The 20,072-nt window shown below is 48.2% G+C and overlaps 1 protein-coding gene across 5 annotated transcripts in view; it reads right to left on the bottom strand.

The window, feature by feature from the left end:
• Positions 1-20,072, bottom strand: part of Nrt (Neurotactin) — a 122,709-nt gene that overhangs the window by 83,971 nt on the left and 18,666 nt on the right. For 3 of the 5 annotated variants that reach the window (XM_045768096.2, XM_045768093.2, XM_045768095.2), the window contains exon 2: positions 6,426-6,481. The exons of the other annotated variants lie outside the window; for them this stretch is intronic. In XM_045768096.2, the coding sequence (XP_045624052.2) occupies positions 6,426-6,460 (35 nt within the window). In that variant the 5' untranslated portion in view covers positions 6,461-6,481. The remainder of the gene's footprint in view (positions 1-6,425; positions 6,482-20,072) is intronic. 5 annotated transcript variants of the gene reach the window in all.

The raw sequence follows: 20,072 nt of genomic DNA, 5'->3' as shown, positions 1-20,072 counted from the left end.
GGGCAACAGGACGCCGCATCACGCCGCCATGACAACCAGGCGGGGCGCGGGACGCTCACACCACCCTCAATTATTAAGTTATATTTAGTCGCCCCAAACAAAGGCCGCCACGAGGAAAATAGACCAAACAAGAGACAGCTATATACGAAGGCTGGGCACAAGTAACAGTATACCAATATGGTGGAATATGTGTGACCACATACATATAGGACCACAAAGATGTTTATACAGTGTTCTCTGATTCTGCCTATGGCATCTCTGCTCTTCACTGGTTCTATTCTGCATGTTCTTCCATATCGTTCACTCCAGTATGTTGTTATTTTACTGTGCAGATTTGGGACCTGTCCCTCCAGTATTTTGCCATGTGTATATTATTTGGTATCTCTCTCGTCTTCTTTCTAGTGAGTACATTTGGAGAGCTTTGAGACGATCCCAATAATTTAGGTGCTTTATCGCGTCTATGCGTGTCGTATATGTTCTCTGTATTCCCTCTATTTCAGCAATCTCTCCTGCTCTGAAGGGGGAAGCGAGTACTGAGCAGTACTCAAGACGGGACAACACAAGTGATTTGAAGAGTACAACCATTGTGATGGATCTCTGGATTTGAAGGTTCTCGTAATCCATCCTATCATTTTCTGGCTGACACAATACTTGCTTGGTTATGCTCCCTAAACGTTAGGTCGTCAGACATCATTATTCCCAAATCCTTTACATGCTGTTTTCCTACTATGGGCAGATTTGATTGTGTTTTGTACCCTGTTTTATGTTTAAGGTCCTCATTTTTGCCGTACCTGAGTACCTGGAATTTATCACTGTTAAACATGTTATTTTCTGCTGCCCAATCGAAAACTTTGTTGATATCTGTGTGTAATTTTTCAATGACTTCCGCAGAGGTAATTTTCATGCTGATTTTTGTTTCATCTGCAAAGGCTGAAGCCAAAATAAACTCCTACCCAGCCACAACACCCCCCCCCCTCCTCCTATCACAGTCCCCTCATCAACATTACAGAAGGTTGGATTGCAAAGCCAATTCCCATAATGGTGACACATGCCGTGTGAGTGTCAGGCGGAGGTCACTACTCCCAGGGCCCCCCCCCCCCTCACCCCCTCTAAAACAGTAACAACAGAGTAAAAACACATTGCAACTGCAAGGTTGAGCCGTCCATTCAACACAACGACGGGGATACGTAGCTGTTGCAACAGTTATTGCTACTATTACAGGCACTAACTATGCTCACATAGTTACTGCAACTGACAAACGTCGACACGCACGCACTCAAGCTGAGTGAACACACACAGGTTTACAGGCTGAACACCTGGTGCTGAACACCGTCCTGGTGACGGTACCTGGTGCTGAACACCGTCCTGGTGACGGTACCTGGTGCTGAACACCGTCCTGGTGGGCGGCATTCCTGGTGTAGATCAATGTGTAGGTGGAAGCCATGTTGCAGGTCAATGTTGCACGAGGGGAGAGGAGGGGAAGACAGCGGGTAAGGGATTGAAGGATAGGGGAGGATATGGGAGCGGGGAGGGGAGGATATGGGGGGAGGATATGGGGGGGGAGGATATGGGGGGGGGGGAGGATATTGGGGGGGGGAGGATATTGGGGGGGGGAGGATATTGGGGGGGGGAGGATATTGGGGGGGGGAGGATATGGGGGGGGAGGATATGGGGGGGGAGGATATGGGGGGGGAGGATATGGGGGGGGAGGATATGGGGGGGGGAGGATATGGGGGGGAGGATATGGGGGGGGCAGGATGAACCTTAGCTGAAGAGGATTTCGGGAGTTCTTCTACACCCCAAGCCCGGCCCGAGGCCAGGCTCGACTTGTGATAACTTGGTCCACCAGGCTGTTGCTTGGCGCGGCCCCCAGGCCCATATACCCACTATAACCTGGTTGGTCCGGCACTTTTTACGAGAACTTGTCCAAGTGCCTCTTGAAGACATCCACCTTTGTTCCAACAATATTTGTAATGCTTTCTGGGAGGGTGTTGAACAGCCGTGGACCTCTGATGTTCAGTGTACTCTGATGGTGACTCTGGCACCTTCTTCACTGGTTCTATTCTGCATTTCCTTCCGTGTCTTTCGTTCCAGTATGTTGTTATTCTACTGTGCAAATTTGGGACCTGGCTCTCCAGTATCTTCCATGTGTATATTATTTGATACCTTTCTCGTCTCCTTTCCAGAAAGTACATCTTGAGAGCTCTGAGACGATACCAATAATTTAGGTGCTTTATCGCGTCTATGCGTGCCGTATATGTTCTCTATATTCCCTCTATTTCAGCAATCTCTCCTGCTGTGAAGGGGGAAGTGAGTACTGAGCAGGACTCAAGACGGGACAGGACCGACCAGTCTAAGTGAGCATGGAGTTAAGGAGCAAGGGAGGGGGAGGGGGTAACGTTGACCACAGGTCAAGAGTGACGCCACAAACATGTCATGGACGTGTGTACAGGTCAGGCCTCACGGAACCGTACAGGTCAGGCCTCACGGAACCGTACAGGTCAGGCCTCACGGAACCGTACAGGTCAGGCCTCACGGAACCATACAAGTCACACAACTAACACAACTAAACTATCTGACTAAATCAGCATTAATTGTTAAGGTCAAGTTTACCGCGGAGTGGAAGTGACCTTTCTCCAGTGTAGGTCATATACTGGGGAACACCAGTGGTCACTCCAGGGGGAATGTGTAGCAGTGTAAAGTGAACACAGGCAAGGTGTCTAGCTCACCACAGCTCAGTGCTCAGGTGCATCAGACACTAAAGTGCTCAGCTACATCAGGCACTAAAGTGCTCAGCTGCATCAGGCACTAAGGTGCTCAGGCCGGAGCGCGCTTAACGAGAGCACCCACACTTTTGTTTTAACATTTTTCTACCACAGACGTTATCTTGAGATGATTGAGATGATTTCGGGGCTTTAGTGTCCCCGCGGCCCGGTCCTCGACCAGGCCTCCACTCCCAGGAAGCAGCCCGTGACAACTGACTAACACCCAGGTACCTATTTTACTGCTAGGTAACAGGCGCATAGGGTGAAAGAAACTCTCCCCATTGTTTCTCGCCGGCGCCCGAGATCGAACCCGGGACCACAGGATCACAAGTCCAGTGTGCTCTCCGCTCGGCCGACCGGCTCCGACGTGGCCACACATTTACAATGCTAACCAACATATACACATTTTCTTGTGTCCTCCATGGACAGAGTTAGAGACATGTCTTAAACATCATATAGTTCAGTGGTTTATTGAGTACTCAACCGCAAAAGGTGATTTTACGATAATTTACTCCAACACTTACGAAACCTGTACATCTTTCAAGAGTGATGACCGCTTTGTTTACATTAATTAAGCAGGTTGTGATGTGTGAAGCGGTGTAACAACGTTGCACTCTATACCGCTTCACGCCTCACAACCTGCTTAATGTGATCAAAGTCGCCAGAATTAAGAGATGATGTACAGGTTTCGTAAGAGGTTGCGTAAATGACTGATGACTCTACTTTCCTTGTGGAGCTCTAGCTCCAGGCCACGGGCTCTGCTCGTCACCCTGTCGAAGTTAAATTACGATTTTTTTAATTATTTTCCTGAAAGCAGAGTAACAGTACCAGAGTGAAGGAAGGAGAGTAACAGTACCAGAGAGAAGGAAGCAGAGTAACAGTACCAGATTGAAGGAAGCAGAGTAACAGTACCAGAGTGAAGGAAGCAGAGTAACAGTACCAGAGTGAAGGAAGCAGAGTAACAGTACCAGAGTGAAGGAAGCAGAGTAACAGTACCAGAGTGAAGGAAGCAGAGTAACAGTACCAGAGTGAAGGAAGCAGAGTAACAGTACCATAGTGAAGGAAGCAGAGTAACAGTACCAGAGTGAAGGAAGTAGTAATAGTAGAGCAGGTCCATAAGAGTGAAGGGAGTGAAGGGGAGGGAGGGTGAGGCAGGAGGCGGCCAGGCACCGGCACATTAAATCACCACCCACGGTCGATGGTGCCAGACCCCCCCCCCCCCTCATGGCACGGGGGCTCCTCCCCCCCCCCTTTCCACGTCACCCTTTTCTCCCCTCGAAAAATACTGGTTCTGTATCTGTCACGAGCGCCCACTAAGAGGACGTAGGTGGAAACCTAGTACCCACATGAGCCACAGACACGTTAGAAATAACGTGTCAGAGTAGTAGACAGGTGGAATGCATTAGGCAGTGATGTGGTGGAGGCTGACTCCATACACAGTTTCAAGTGTAGATATGATAGAGCCCAATAGGCTCAGGAACCTGTACACCAGTTGATTGACAGTTGAGAGGCGGGACCAAAGAGCCAGAGCTCAACCCCCGCAAGCACTACAAGGTGAGTACACACAAAATTATATGATCATACCTGTTGATGACGCTAAGATACTGGGGAAGACAGGAGACGCAGATGATTGTAATGTCCTTCAAACTGATCTAGATAAAATAAGTGCTTGGAACATAGTGGCAAATGGAATTCAATGTGAATAAATGCCATGTTATGGAATGTGGAATCTGAGAAAATAGACCACACACAACTTACAAATTATGTGGAAATGAATTACAGAACTGTAATAAAGAAGGAGACCTAAGGGTGGTGTTGGATAGTAAGGTGTGGCCAGAGGAACACATCAAGAACATTGTGAGGAACGTCTGCCTTGCTTTCCTACGTCAGACTTCCGTCTAATAACATGGATGGTGAAATACTGAAGAAACTGTTCATGACTTTTGTGAGACCAAAACTGGAATATGCAGCAGTTGTGTGCAGACCAAATATCAAGAAGCTCATACTGGAAAAGGTGCAGCGGCACGCTACAAGATGACTTCCGGGACTGGAAAACAAGAGTTACGAGGAGTGACAAGAGGCGTTAAATATGCCTAAACTAGAAGATACAAGAAAAAGGTGATATGATCACCACGTGCAAAATTCTAACAAAAATCACGAAAATTGACGAAAAGGAATTTCTGAAGCCAGCAACTTTACAAGAGGACACAGATTCAAGTTACGGAAACAAAGTTGCCAAAAAAATATAAAAAAGTTTTCTTTTGCAAAGTGGTAGACGGTTGGCACAAGTGAAGTGAGAAGGTGGTGGAGGCCAAATTCGTTACGTTAAACAGAGCTGTAATTAATTAGGCAATTACACACACACACACACACACACACAGGTGGGCGCCGGTGGCTGTGTGTATAGCACGCTGGACACGTAATCCTGTGGCCAGTTGATTGACAGTTGAGAGGCGGGACGAAAGAGCAGAGCTCAACCACCACAAGCACAACTAGGTGACTACAACTAGGTAAATACAAAAACACACAGAAGGGTGGGCAGACTGCATATTTTTGGATTGCCAGAAAGCCTTTGACACAGTACCACATAAGAGACTGGTGCATAAACTGGAGATGCAGGCAGGAGTGAGAGGGAAGGTACTCCACTGGATGAGGGAGTACCAAAGCAACAGAAGACAGTGAGTCAGTGTGAGGGGTGAGGTCTCTGAGTGGCGAGATGTTACCAGTGGAGTCCCTCGGGGATCGGTTCTTGAACCTATACTGTTACTGATATATGTAAATGATCTCCCAGAGGGAATAGACTCGTTCCTTTCAGGAACAGTATGGGTCGGACGATGCAAAAATTATGAGGTGGATTAAAACGGAGGAAGATAGTACGAGGCTACAAGATGACCTAAACAAACTGAATGAATGGTCCAACAAATGGCTACTAAAGTTCAACCCAAGTAAATGTAGGGTAATGGAACTAGAAGGAGGAAATAGGAGACCAGTCACTGGATACAGAATGGGAGATGAAGTCCGTCACGAGATGAACAGAGAGAAAGACCTAGGGGTTGATATCACACCTGTCTCCTGAAGCCCACATCAAAAGAATAACATCGGCGGCGTATGCGAGGCTGGCTAACATCAGAACTGCTTTCAGAAACTTTAAGGAATCTTTCAGAACCTTGTATACCACGTACGTAAGGCCAATTCTGGAGTATGCGGCCCCAGCATGGAGCCCGTACCTTGTCAAGCACAAGACGAAACTGGAAAAAGTTTAGAGGTATGCCACTAGACTAGTCCCAGAACTAAGAGGCATGAGTTACGAGGAAAGGCTGCAAGAGATGCACCTTACGACACTGAAAGACAGAAGAGTAAGGGGAGACATGATCACTACCTACAAAATCATCAGGGGTATTGACAGGGTAGACAAGGCTTTGTGGCCACAAAGCCAGCCCTCTACACCCCCCCCCCCTCTCCCCAGTGTGGCCACAAGGCGGCCCTCTACACCCCACTCTCCCCAGGGTGGCCACAAGGCGGCCCTCTACACCCCTCTCCCCAGGGTGGCCACAAGGCGGCCCTCTACACCCCCCCCCCTCCCCATGGTGGCCACAAGGCGGCCCTCTACACCACCCCCCCCCCCTCCCCAGGGTGGCCACAAGGCGGCAGGGTACTCACGGATAGTTGTGTAGGTCGGTGGTGTCCCAAAACATGCAGGGGGATGTCCTATTTACCTGCAATAATAAACACCACGTAAGTCAACATGTTACTTTAACACACACAGTGATCACACTAACTTGACGTATCAGTGAGAACATCCGTAGGAGCCGTGATCAGGGTTCGAACCTATGTGATGAGTGTTCCCGGGCACACGCTCCAGACAACCAGGCCACGACATGGTCAAAGGATTGTAACCTGGAGCTCTACTGAACTTACGAGGGTTTCCTGAGGTTTACACTGAAGCCACCAGGATTTTCACCTACCTTCGAGAGGTAGAACTTTTCTAGATGACAGCCAGAGAGCATGGGACGGGGTGGGGGGGGGCGGGAGATTGTGTGAAAATCCTGGTCCGGTTTGAGAGGAAGCCTCAGGAAATCCTCGTATGTTCAGTAGAACTCCAGGTTACAATCCTTTGACGGTGTCGTGGCCTGGTTGTCAGGAGCGTGTGCCCGGGAACACCCACAGCACAGGTTCGAATCCTCAACACGGCTCCTACGGATTTTTGTTATTTTAACCCTTGACAAAAATAAGTGAGCTAAACATTCAACAATATTCTTGCAGCCAGGAAGGTAAACCATAATTAATACATGACATTCATGACAGTTTTCCCTCAGGAACACTTGACGTAACATGGGTCAAGTGATACACTCTCCAGGTATGATACACTCGCATCTTTACAAGTACACACTTACGTACAGGCAGTGAGGAAAGTGTTAATTCGTCACACCAGGAAGAATTTAAATTCCTCTGGCGATAGGAGGTACAAAATAAATTACAAATCGCAGGCGAGGAGTCACAATAACATGGCTGAAGTATGATGACCAGACCACACACTAGAAGTTGAAGGGACGACGACGTTTCGGTCCGTCCTGGACCATTCTCAAGTCGATTGTGAGAATGGTCCAGGACGGACCGAAACGTCGTCGTCCCTTCAACTTCTAGTGTGTGGTCTGGTCAACAATTACAAATCGTTCATGTATATATTGTTATTACAAGAGGAAAGAGGTCAACGAGTGTGAGAGTTGTTTAACAAGCGCGGCACGGCTCGTCCGGCGGCGACAATTCTGATGGCCAATCACAGTCGCCGGACGCGGTAATGAGCGCCGGCAGTAACTCTAGGGTGACTGGGGAACCACATGTGCTCAAGTTTACCCAGGCTACCTCTAGCCTTTACAAGTGCCCTTCTCCAAGTAGTCTTTACCCCAGTTTGCAATTGTAAACCTTGCATCCTGCCTATGTGGACCAAGGTGTTTAACGTAAGGTAGAGTGGTTTATTGTATTAATGTATATGGGGGGGGGGGTATTAGAGGGTTTAATAAAAAAGTTAGAGTTTGAGGTGTATCTGTTCATCCTAATGAAGTGGAGTAGATGATTAGCTACTAGACTGCAGGGGCCAGATTCACGAAAGCACTTACGCAAGCACTTACGAACCTGTACATCTTTTCTCATCTTTGGCGGCTTCGTTTACAATTATTAAACAGTTAATGAGCTCCGAAGCACCAGGAGGCTGTTTACAACAATAAAAACAGTTGAATGGCAAGTTTTCATGCTTGTAAACTATTTAATAAATGTAACCAAAGCCGTCTATGATTGAGGAAAGATGTACACGTTCTTAAGTGTTTGCGTAAGTCCTTTCGTGAATCTGGCCCCAGACTTTTAATTTAAAACATATAATTATTGCTAGGAACATTGTTCCTTGGAGGCCGGGCCTATCTATTCCACTATTTTAGGAACATCTTGACTTTAGCTATTGGCCCTTCTCGGTACAACCACCTGCCCCTATAACAAATCCACTCTGTAAAACTTTTAAGCTACTGGGACTGACTAAAGAGCCTAAATCTGTATTCTCTTGAGCGCACAGCCTAGGAGAGATACATAATAATTTACACATGGAAAATATTAGAGGGGCTGGTCCCAAACCTACACACAGAAATAACATCACATGAGACCAGGAGGCATGGCAGGATGTGCAGAATACCCCCGTTGAAAAGCAGAGGTGCAACAGGTACTCAGAGAGAACTATCAACATCAGAGGCCCGAGACTGTTCAACACGCTTCCGCTACACATATGGGGCATAACTGGTCGACCCCTCACAGTGTTCAAGAGAGAACTGGATAAGCACCTCCAAAGGGTACCTGATCAATTAGGCTGTGATTCGTACGTCAGGCTGCGAGCAGCCGCGTCCAACATCCTGATTAACCAGTCCAGCAACCAGGAGGCCTGGTCGTCGACCGGGCCACGGGGACGCTAAGCCCCGGAAGCACCTCAAGGTAACCTCAAGGTAAGGTTTACTGCTCACTGGTTCTATTCTGCACTTCCTTCTGAACCTTTTGCTCCAGTATGTTGTTATTCCTCAGGGCAAATTTGGGACCTGACCTTCCAGTATCTTCCATGTATATATTTTATATTTCCTCGTCTCCTTTCCAGATAGAGTATATTTGAGAGCTTAGAGACGGTCCCAATAATTTAGATGTTTTATTGTTTCTATATATGCGTGCCATATATGTTCTCTATATTCCCTCTATTCAGTACTAGGGAAGTACTGACACCTTCCCTCCTTTACTTTTTAACTGACTGGGCGAGCATTGAAGAGGCTTGGATCATCATCTGTACCTTTCCAGCTCCCTCTCACTACGTCTCTTGTAACCTCCCAGCTTTCTCTCTCTCTCATAACCCCTCGACTCCTTCCCCTCTCTCCCATAGCTTCACCCGTCCTCTTACAATAACGTCGCTTGTCGCTGGTATGCACTATGGCCAAAAATGGACAGAATTTAAAATGAAATCGGCTCACGAAAGTGACGTACCGTCCCGTTTTCTGTTTTGAGTCCTCCAGCTTACTCGGTTAGGTAAGGAGAGGAAACTTTCAATTAACTGTTTTCATGACTTTCGAAACCCCTAGGAGAACTTCCTGCCCTCCTAATCTACCAGAAGACCCTTAACTTGCTGTTTTGGAAAACAATAATATCCAAAATTTATTTTCAATAATTTTTAATTTTCAAATTACGTCCATTTTCGGGCAAACGGACAAATTCAGACGTAATTTGTAAGAGGACAGGTTGTCCCTCTCTCTCTTAACTTCCCTTCACCCTCTCCATCCCACTTCCCCGTAATCTCTCACCTGTTCCACTAGCCTCGCCCCTCCTGTCCTCCAGTGGCCACCTCCCGCCACAACATAGAGAGAAGAGCATGAAGAGCAGCAAGCCTGGACGACGCCACCGTCCCATACCTCGAGACGCCCGCTGCTCGCCGCCTTCAACCAACATAAATGCTCTCACTCCCCTCGAGAAAATTGGAATTTTTCCTCCCCGACCGTTGCTAATGGGAGAGTTTTATCGTGTGTGATAGCATCGAGGTAGACGACCCGTGGCCAAATGGCTTCATAAGGAGACTGCGAGAGGCTTTAAGCCTTCCACCCCACACTGTCATTTGACTTGTGAAGATGTGCGTCTGTCGGAGCTGGCTCGCACGAAGGCCGCCTCAACCAGCCTGTTCTTATTAACATCTTGTTTGCCTTTATTTTGGTGTGTGTATTTACTATATTTGCAAAATCGAGCTATTAGCTCTTGGATCCCGCCTTTCTAGGCAATTTATTTTTCCTCTTTTATGTCTTTTTTCCTCTTTTATTTTTCCTTTCTATGCGCCCAAACAATCCCAATGGCCCCCAAACAGACTCCAATAATACCAAACAAGCCTCAATTCAATAAAACCAGCCTTATTCTCACTAAAATCACACCAATGTCTCCAAAACAGTCCCAATATAACCCAAACAGCCCCCAATATAACCCAAACAGCCCCCAATATAACCCAAACAGCCCCAATATAACCCAAACAGCCCCAATATAACCCAAACAGCCCCAATATAACCCAAACAGCCCCAATATAACCCAAACAGCCCCAATATAACCCAAACAGCCCCAATATAACCCAAACAGCCCCAATATAACCCAAACAGCCCCAATATAACCCAAACAGCCCCAATATAACCCAAACAGCCCCCAATATAACCAAAACAGCCCCCAATATAACCCAAACAGCCCCCAATATAACCCAAACAGCCCCAATATAACCCAAACAGCCCCAATATAACCAAAACAGCCCCAATATAACCCAAACAGCCCCAATATAACCCAAACAGCCCCAATATAACCAAAACAGCCCCCAATATAACCAAAACAGCCCCCAATATAACCCAAACAGCCCCAATATAACCCAAACAGCTCCCAATATAACCCAAACAGCCCCAATATAACCCAAACAGCTCCCAATATAACCCAAACAGCCCCAATATAACCAAAACAGCCCCAATATAACCCAAACAGCCCCAATATAACCCAAACAGCCCCAATATAACCAAAACAGCCCCAATAGGCTATCATTCGAGAACAAAAACTTGGAGCGTTGGATCATACAATTTGGCGGGCCACTCAGGGAGGATAAACACCCCCAGTTAACGTTTTTTTATAGCATTAATATGGACATTTAGGGGCCGTTTCCAGAGTGAAACTGGTGGTCCGGGGGGGGGGGAGGGAGGAGCTCCAGACACTTAAACACTAACCCACTGTTATGTTACTGAGAATATAATCTTCCACGGGCTTTTTTATGTTTGGAAGCGTATTCGCCGAGTTTATATTAAATATCCGGTGACTCCTAATGCTCGCTCAGGGACCTGTTTCAGGGCGTAAGTTTGCCAGAGGTTGACGTTTCTTGCGAGCTGATGTCAGGGGCCCTGTTACTCTGCTGGTGTCTGGCCCACCACCTGCACCCACCACCTGCACCCACCACCTGTACCCTACCACCTGCACCCCACCACCTGCACCCACCACCTGCCCTCAGGCCATGACTACAATCTGGCTAATGGAAATTAGTCAATAATAAATTATGAGTCCCTCCTGCACCTGCCTCCCACGCCATTCCAAATAGATTTGTAATTAAAACTTTGCTGGGGGAAGAGAGGCAGCTGGACGGGCGCCATCTTGACTTAGCCAAGTCAACTCTAATGATCCAATTAAAAGTATACCGACTTTTCTAATAAAGAGCTGAGAGCTACACAAGCTCTTGGATCCCGGATCTCCCTCACACAGACAGAATGGCAATCGTGCTAGATGGGGTTCCCGACGGTGTCTGGCCCTGTCTGTCCGTCTCTGTGTCTGTCTCTGTATTCACCTAGTTGTGTTTGCGGGAGTTGAGCTCTGCTCTTTAGTCCCGCCTCTCAACTGTCAATCGAAAATTGTACAGGTTCCTAAGCCTACTGGGCTCTATCATATCTACACTTGAAGCTGTGTATGGAGTCAGCCTCTACCACATCACTGTCTAATGCATTCCATTTACTAACTACTCTGACACTGAAAAAGTTCCTTCTAACGTCTCTGTGGCTCATGTGGGTACTCAGCTTCCACCTGTGTCCCCTTATTCGTGTACCACCAGTGTTGAATAATCCATCCTTGTCTACCCAGTATAAGTCTGTCTGTCTGTGCGAGTCTAAGTGTCTTCCTCACCTATATGTGTGGACGGTAGAGTAACAGTCTCGCTTCATGGCGGTCTGCGTTCAATCCCCGACCGTCCAAGTGTTTAGGCACCATTCCCCCCGTCTCATCCCAAATCCATATCCTGACCACTTCCAAGTGCTATATAGTGGAAATGGCTTGGAGCTTTCTGCTGATAGTTCACTTCCCTTCTCTCTCCTCCACGTCCCCTCCCGTTCCTCCTCTCCCTCCCCCTCTTTCCTTATAATTACTTTACCCTCTCTCACTCTTCTCTGTAACTCAGATATTTCTGGTATTTGAAAAACATGAAAAACTACTAATATATTTTGCAGAAATTAACCAACCAGGACCTCTAGTCAGAAACCTGGCCGAGGGGATATTAGTGCCACAAACACAGGTAGTGGGGGTGGTGGTGTACAGGTAGTGTGGGTGGCGGTGTACAGGTAGTGTGGGTGGTGGTGGTGTACAGGTAGTGGGGGTGGTGGCGGTGTACAGGTAGTGTGGGTGGTGGTGGTGTACAGGTAGTGGGGGTGGTGATAGTGTACAGGTAGTGGGGGTGGTGATAGTGTACAGGTAGTGGGGGTGGTGATAGTGTACAGGTAGTGGGGGTGGTGATAGTGTACAGGTAGTGGTGGTGGTGTACAGGTAGTGGGGGTGGTGATAGTGTACAGGTAGTGGGGGTGGTGTACAGGTAGTGGGGGTGGTGTACAGGTAGTGGGGGTGGTGTACAGGTAGTGGGGGTGGTGGTAGTGTACAGGTAGTGGGAGTGGCGAGACAGAAGTGGTCAATATAAGGATGTTGCTCGTTATTACGGTGGCCAGACTAACTGCTGCTCCCTCCCACCACACACCCACACCGACCCCCAACCGCCCCCCATCCCACCACTCACCCACACCCACCCCACCCTTCCCACACCCCCACCACACCCTAACCCACGGCCCGCCCAACGCCTAATTTACTTCCTTTACCTGTAAACAATATGGATAGTGGTCGTCCTGGGGCCAAGTTTCCTTGGTGGTTGTCTGATTTATGTGGCTGTGTGTTGCCCGTAAAACCACACAGCCACCACAGTCAGACTGATCAGGTCGCGCCAGCAGAAACTTTCCAATTTCTCTCTCTCTTGAAGCTGTCTGTACAGCACGGTGCCTCCACACTCCCTGTAAGTGTGTGTGTGTTGTTGAAGCATGTCGTGGTGGACGGGTTAGGACACGTGTGGAGGGACCCAGGACCTCCTGCTTAAAAAGTTCTCTCATAGATATATCAAGTTACTGAGATGTTATTATGTATGTCTTGTAGTGTTGTTCTAGAGATGTTTGTTATATCTGCTTGTTGACGAGTTGTGGAGCTCTGATGTTTACACTGTTCTCTCGTGCACGTGGCGCCCCTCACTCTCAGCTGCTGTTATTTTACACTTCCTGCCATGTCTCTCATTGTATTGCTCGACTGTACAACCTAAACATCCAGTATTTTCCATGATTCTATGAGGGGCAGTTAATGCCAGGTTGAAGTAATTATCAATAGAACCCACCAAGCCGGGGAGGCTATGTAGCAGCGTCAAAAGTGCGGGACATTCAAAAGCCGCAAGAGATCACCAAGGATGCCAATACCACAACAAAAGCGCATAAGGCGAATAACATCAAAGGCATCCGACTCACCAAGGATACTATCGAGGGACAGGTGACCGTGAGGGACAGGTGACCGTGAGGGACAGGTGACCGTGAGGGACAGGTGACCGTGAGGGACAGGTGACCGTGAGGGACAGGTGACCGTGAGGGACAGGTGACATTGAGGGACAGGTGACCGTGAGGGACAGGTGACCGTGAGGGACAGGTGACCGTGAGGGACAGGTGACCGTGAGGGAAAGTTGGGAAGCAAGAGGCATGCACATCCTGCAAGTCAGGACATTCAATAAGGATATGCACCACCGAAAGAGGGACAATGCAAATCGGAAAATAAGGAGCAGAGCGGCGCTCCATTAAGTGCACAGCCAATATTGAATTTTGACGACAACAGGCTGGGCAGGATTAATGGACTCTAGAGCCATGAGGGCACTGCTGCAAGAGACAACTACTACAACAAAGAAAGAATTACAGTGAGAAAGTAGTTACCGAAGAGCAAACAAAATTGCATAAAGTTCAGCTGTGAAGATGCTAGTCTCTGGAGGCAAGCGACACACAGAGGTGCAGTCAGGGAACACAACGGAGTAACCTACACCGTCACCAGATTTAGACCCCATCTGTGAAGACGAAGATGGAGCGGGAGAGTGAAGACAAGTGAGCAAGGAAAAGGCGTATCAGAACTGTAGGAGAGGTAAAAGCTTTAGTCATGCAGGTCAAGGTTCTATAAAACTTAGGAAGAGAGATCCTTCCATGGGGGCAAAGACTGAATGACATGAGGAGAAACATTGCCAACATGAACCGAAAGAGAATCTTGCAATTAAGACAACAGTACAGAAAGGAAAGGTGGTGAAAGGGAACAGGGCCCACAGGAGGAGTAATGGTCAAAGTATGACATAAGGGAGAGGGAGGGCGTTGAAGGGGGACCACACAGAGTAGCCAAGACAGTAGCGATCCCGGGGATCCTGTGCAGACAGGATGCCGGTCTCAACATACAGGCTCTGGGTAGGGGTCGAAGTAAAGGCACCAGAACTAAGACATAGCCCAGTATGGTGAAGAGCATCAAGACGACGAAGGGTGGAGGAAGAGACAGACGAGTAAGCAGAACAGCCATAATCGAGTTTAGACAGAACGAGAGAGGAATGTAAAGAGAGGAGCGTGCGCCTATCAGCTTCCCAGGAAGTATGGGACAAGACCTTAAGTAAGTTAAGGGCCTTAGAGCATTCAACTCGGAGGTAGGAAATATGGGGTGACCAGGACAAGCGAGTGTCAAAGATGAACCCCACAAGTTTAGCAGAATCCTTGTACAAAAGAGGCTTACCATAAAGCAACAGGGGGGGGGGGGTTGAAGGACGAGTATATGCCCCACAATCTCCACCTTAAGAACCGTCAGTCTGTCAAGATTGGGTTCAGTAAGGAAGGCGAGGATTGACTATAAAAGCGTCCCCTCGCTCCCAACGTCGGGTACCACAGTTTTACGGTGGTACCGTAGATTATTCGGGTACCAATAATCAAGAATGGCAAAAGGTCGGCTGGAAAACAAGGAGAAAGGAAAAGGAGGGGGGGGAATGAAACCTAAGGAAGAGGAAATAGCAGCCATCACAACTAGTGAAGACTGCAGCAGGAGCATAAGGCTTCATAATGACGGAGGAGTGTCCCACGGAGCAATATACCCCGGCAGCCGCCCACCAAGCTCCCCTCACCACCACAACGGCCTGGACAGGGAGGGGGGGGGGGGCAGTTAAAGTATTAAACTTAGGCCTACTCTGACCAACATTTATCCGCCCCATACCCCAGACCATTCCCTCTACAAATTTGAGTGAGACTAGCAACTTTGGAGAGAGAAACAGACAGACACAGACACACACACACAGAGCTACGTCTGTCTGTATATGTGAGGAGCAGTAGGGATGCGGGGACCGTCCTTCAGAGGCCCAGCTTCGTGCCATACACGCCCTCGATTTTGTTTCATTTACTGCCACACTTTGTAATTAATCAGTTAGGAAAATTAAAATCCACCTCCATACTACCAACCACTTTGGCTGGACAGTAGAGCGAGGGTCTCGCTTCATGCAGGTCGGCGTTCAATCCCCGACCGTCCGTGAGGTTGGGCACCATTTCTTCCCACCGTCCCATCCCAAATCCTTATCCAGGATCCCTTCCCAGTGCTATATAGTCGTAATGGCATGGCGCTTTCCCTTGATAATTCCCTTCCCCTCCGTACTTTACCTGCAATTTGCTTTGCCTTGATGTAAGGGGCCCCCTCCCTTTAGTGGGCGTTCCCTTTGCCTTGATGTATGGGTCCCCCTCCCTATAGTGGGCTTTCCCTTTGCCTTGATGTATGGGGCCCCCTCCCTTTAGTGGGCGTTCCCTTTGCCTTGATGTATGGGTCCCCCTCCCTATAGTGGGCTTTCCCTTTGCCTTGATGTATGGGGCCCCTCCCTTTAGTGGGCGTTCCCTTTGCCTTGATGTATGGGTCCCCCTCCCTATAGTGGGCTTTCCCTTTGCCTTGATGTATGGGGCCCCCTCCCTTTAGTGGGCGTTCCCTTTGCCTTGATGTATGGGGCCCCTCCCTATAGTGGGCTTTCCCTTTGCCTTGATGTATGGGGCCCCTCCCTTTAGTGGGCGTTCCCTTTGCCTTGATGTATGGGTCCCTCCCTTTAGTGGGCGTTCCCTTTGCCTTGATGTATGGGGCCCCTTCCTATAGTGGACTTTCCCTTTGCCTTGATGTATGGGGCCCCTCCCTTTAGTGGGCTTTCCCTTTGCCTTCATGTAACACTAAGCCTAACAATCAAATGTTTCTGCAAAGTCTGTATAAATATCGTCTGCATTTTGGCTTGTCTGTAATGATCACGCTTCACTGCCGTTTCTCCTGGGATTTACAGTTTGTTATTCTCCGTAAAATATTCTACTGTCTTATAAGTGCCCTTCTGAGACCCTTGAGGAAGTGTGGTGTTAGTGCTACAGGTGTGATGTTCCAGCCCATCCTCCTGTTCTGGTAGTACTGACAGTAACCATCACCACCATAGTACCAGCCCATCCTCCTGTTCTGGCAGTACTGACAGTAACCATCACCACCATAGTATATATACCCAACTACAACGGAAAGTAGAAATCTGAACTATTGGGCTCCGGTTATCTTGAGGTTATCTTGAGATGATTTCGGGGCTTTAGTGTCCCCGCGGCCCGGTCCTCGACCAGGCCTCCACCCCCAGGAAGCAGCCCGTGACAGCTGACTAACACCCAGGTACCTATTTTACTGCTAGGTAACAGGGGCATAGGATGAAAGAAACTCTGCCCATTGTTTCTCGCCGGCGCCTGAGATCGAACCCAGAACCACAGGATCACAAATTCAGCGTGCTGTCCGCTCGGCCGACCGGCTCCCTTGGGCCCCCCCCCCCCTCTTCCGGCTGAACAAACCGGAAAACTATCTTTCACTTGTGTTGCTTTGACAAATTAAGCTAACCTAACCTTTCTAGGCCTAATACACGATATCTGAGCCTAATATAGTACAAATGTGTACTATACTATGCTATACTAGGCCTAGGAATATTTAAGTGTTTTTTAGCTTCATTGAATAAAATAATTACTAGTTAGTATACTACTAACTAAAAGCCAAGTACACACGAATTGGTGACTATTGATTGACCACCGTCACCCACCCCTGCTACATCCTCCAACACGTCATCCACCGTCACCCACCCCTGCTACATCCTCCAACACGTCATCCACCCTCACCCACCCCTGCTACATCCTCCAACATGTCATCCACCCTCACCCACCCCTGCTACATCCTCCAACACGTCCAAGATAATCTTGTAGTTCAGTATTTACTTTCCCGTTATTGCGGCCAGAAGGAACTTCCCCGTGTCCACTGGGGGTGTGTGGGGAGGAGGAGAGGAGAGGTTGTGAGAGGAGGGACGGAAGGAGAGGTAAGAGAGGGAGCAATGAGAGGGAAGAAGGGGACGGAGCATGGGAGGGAAGGCAAGGTAGAAGGAAAAGGAGGAAAGTGGAGATTCACGAGGGAAAGACAGGCGAGAGTAGGGAGAATAGAAAGTAAAAAATGGATGAAGGAGAAGTATAAAGGAGAAGGGAATGAGGAATAGAAGTGCGGAGAGAGAGAGGGGGAAATTGAGAAGGGAGACTATGATAGTTTGAGACGGGGAACACGGGAGGGGACGAGGCTCGACCCCTTCTAAGTGGCCAGAAGTGCAGGCCATTCCTCTACAAATTGGCAGGACGTAATGGCCACAATATGGCCGAGGGGAGACAGCGAAATATTAGGCATCAAATGTGGCCACACTGTGACCTGCACCACCACCACCACCACCTGCAGCACCACCACCACCACCACCTGCAGCCACACTGTGACCTGCAGCCCCAGAGTGTGTTTAGTATATACCCTTAATGTTGGTATCATTTAGTCGACCTGTGGAGACGAGAGGAGTAAGTCTTCACTAGTCTGTAGACTCTGGTTGAGGTAACACGTTGTGGTGCCTCTGTTGAGCTGTTGTAGTTTAGGGATATTTATATATCTACTAGCTGTACCCCACCACGCGTTGCTGTGGCTCAGCAACGCGTGTGCGTTGCTGAGCATGAGCATCCCTGCCCCCGTCTCCCAGTCATCCCCATGCTTCCCCCTCTTTAGTTCCCTCGTCCTCCCAACCATTCCCAACTCCCCCATCCCCTCGTCCTCCCCAGCATCCCCTTCTTCCCTGTCCCCTCGTCCTCCCCTATTATTACCCCCTCCCCTGTCTCCTCGTCCTTCCCACCATCCCCCACTCCCTCGTCCAATGCATTCCCAAGTGATCTGATGTTCCCATCAAAGAAATTGGAAACATCAAATGATCTGATGTTCCCATCACTGAAATATAAGAAAAATAATTAAAAAACGAAATGAAAAATAATGCAAAAATACAAAATAAACTATATTCACGAAATGAACGGTATGGTAAACAACAAAGCTCAATTCCAATGCAATGTCACACAAAATAATTCAATCAAAATTAAAATAAATCGAAACCTATGAAAATTTAATTTGTCAATGCAATCAAAAACATTGAAATGGAATTGTAACATATTTAGTATGGTGCGTGTGGCTCTTACGTGCAACAGATGGCGCTGTTGCTTAAAAAAGAAAATGTTTTTACCTGTCACAGGTGTGGAATCTATACTTATACTTACGAAATGAGCGGTATGGTAAACAACACAGCTCAATTCCAACACAATGTTACACAAAATAATTCAATAAAAATAAAAATAAATTCAAGTCTATGCAAATTAAATTTATCAATTCAATCGGAAACATTGACATGGAATTTGCAACATATTTACTATAGTGGATGTGTTGCTATTACATGCAACAGATGGCGCTGTTTTTGAAAAAAACATGTTTTTACCTGTATTAGGTGTGGCATCTATATAATAGGTATATAAAAACACGCGCATATTTGAATGGAACGTTGTGTCAGAATTTCAAAGCAATGTATGGCTCCTGTTAGGAGGTGAGGTCGTCGATGATGACCTCTGGTGAGTGAAGTAACTACATCAACGCCATCTAGAGTGTGCACCAGATTATATTTACACTTCTCCGGTGAAAGGCTGCCATGCTATGTTCTCCCTGTATAACAGGGCGTGTACAGTCCGGTAGTTCTCCCTGTATAACAGGGCGTGTACAGTCCGGTAGTTCTCCCTGTATAACAGGGCGTGTACAGTCCGGTAGTTCTCCCTGTATAACAGGGCGTGTACAGTCCGGTAGTTCTCCCTGTATAACAGGGCGTGTACAGTCCGGTAGTTCTCCCTGTATAACAGGGCGTGTACAGTCCGGTAGTTCTCCCTGTATAACAGGGTGTGTACAGTCCGGTAGTTCTCCCTGTATAACAGGGCGTGTACAGTCCGGTAGTTCTCCCTGTATAACAGGGCGTGTACAGTCCGGTAGTTCTCCCTGTATAACAGGGCGTGTACAGTCCGGTAGTTCTCCCTGTATAACAGGGCGTGTACAGTCCGGTAGTTCTCCCTGTATAACAGGGCGTGTACAGTCCGGTAGTTCTCCCTGTATAACAGGGTGTGTACAGTCCGGTAGTTCTCCCTGTATAACAGGGCGTGTACAGTCCGGTAGTTCTCCCTGTATAACAGGGCATGTACAGTCCGGTAGTTCTCCCTGTATAACAGGGCGTGTACAGTCCGGTAGTTCTCCCTGTATAACAGGGCGTGTACAGTCCGGTAGTTCTCCCTGTATAACAGGGCGTGTACAGTCCGGTAGTTCTCCCTGTATAACAGGGCGTGTACAGTCCGGTAGTTCTCCCTGTATAACAGGGCGTGTACAGTCCGGTAGTTCTCCCTGTATAACAGGGCGTGTACAGTCCGGTAGTTCTCCCTGTATAACAGGGCGTGTACAGTCCGGTAGTTCTCCCTGTATAACAGGGCGTGTACAGTCCGGTAGTTCTCCCTGTATAACAGGGCGTGTACAGTCCGGTAGTTCTCCCTGTATAACAGGGCGTGTACA

Source organism: Procambarus clarkii, chromosome 91, assembly GCF_040958095.1.
Source record: "Procambarus clarkii isolate CNS0578487 chromosome 91, FALCON_Pclarkii_2.0, whole genome shotgun sequence".
Taxonomy (NCBI): domain Eukaryota; kingdom Metazoa; phylum Arthropoda; class Malacostraca; order Decapoda; family Cambaridae; genus Procambarus; species Procambarus clarkii.
Note: the sequence above shows the minus strand (reverse complement) of the source record. Positions and strands in the feature narration are given on the sequence as shown.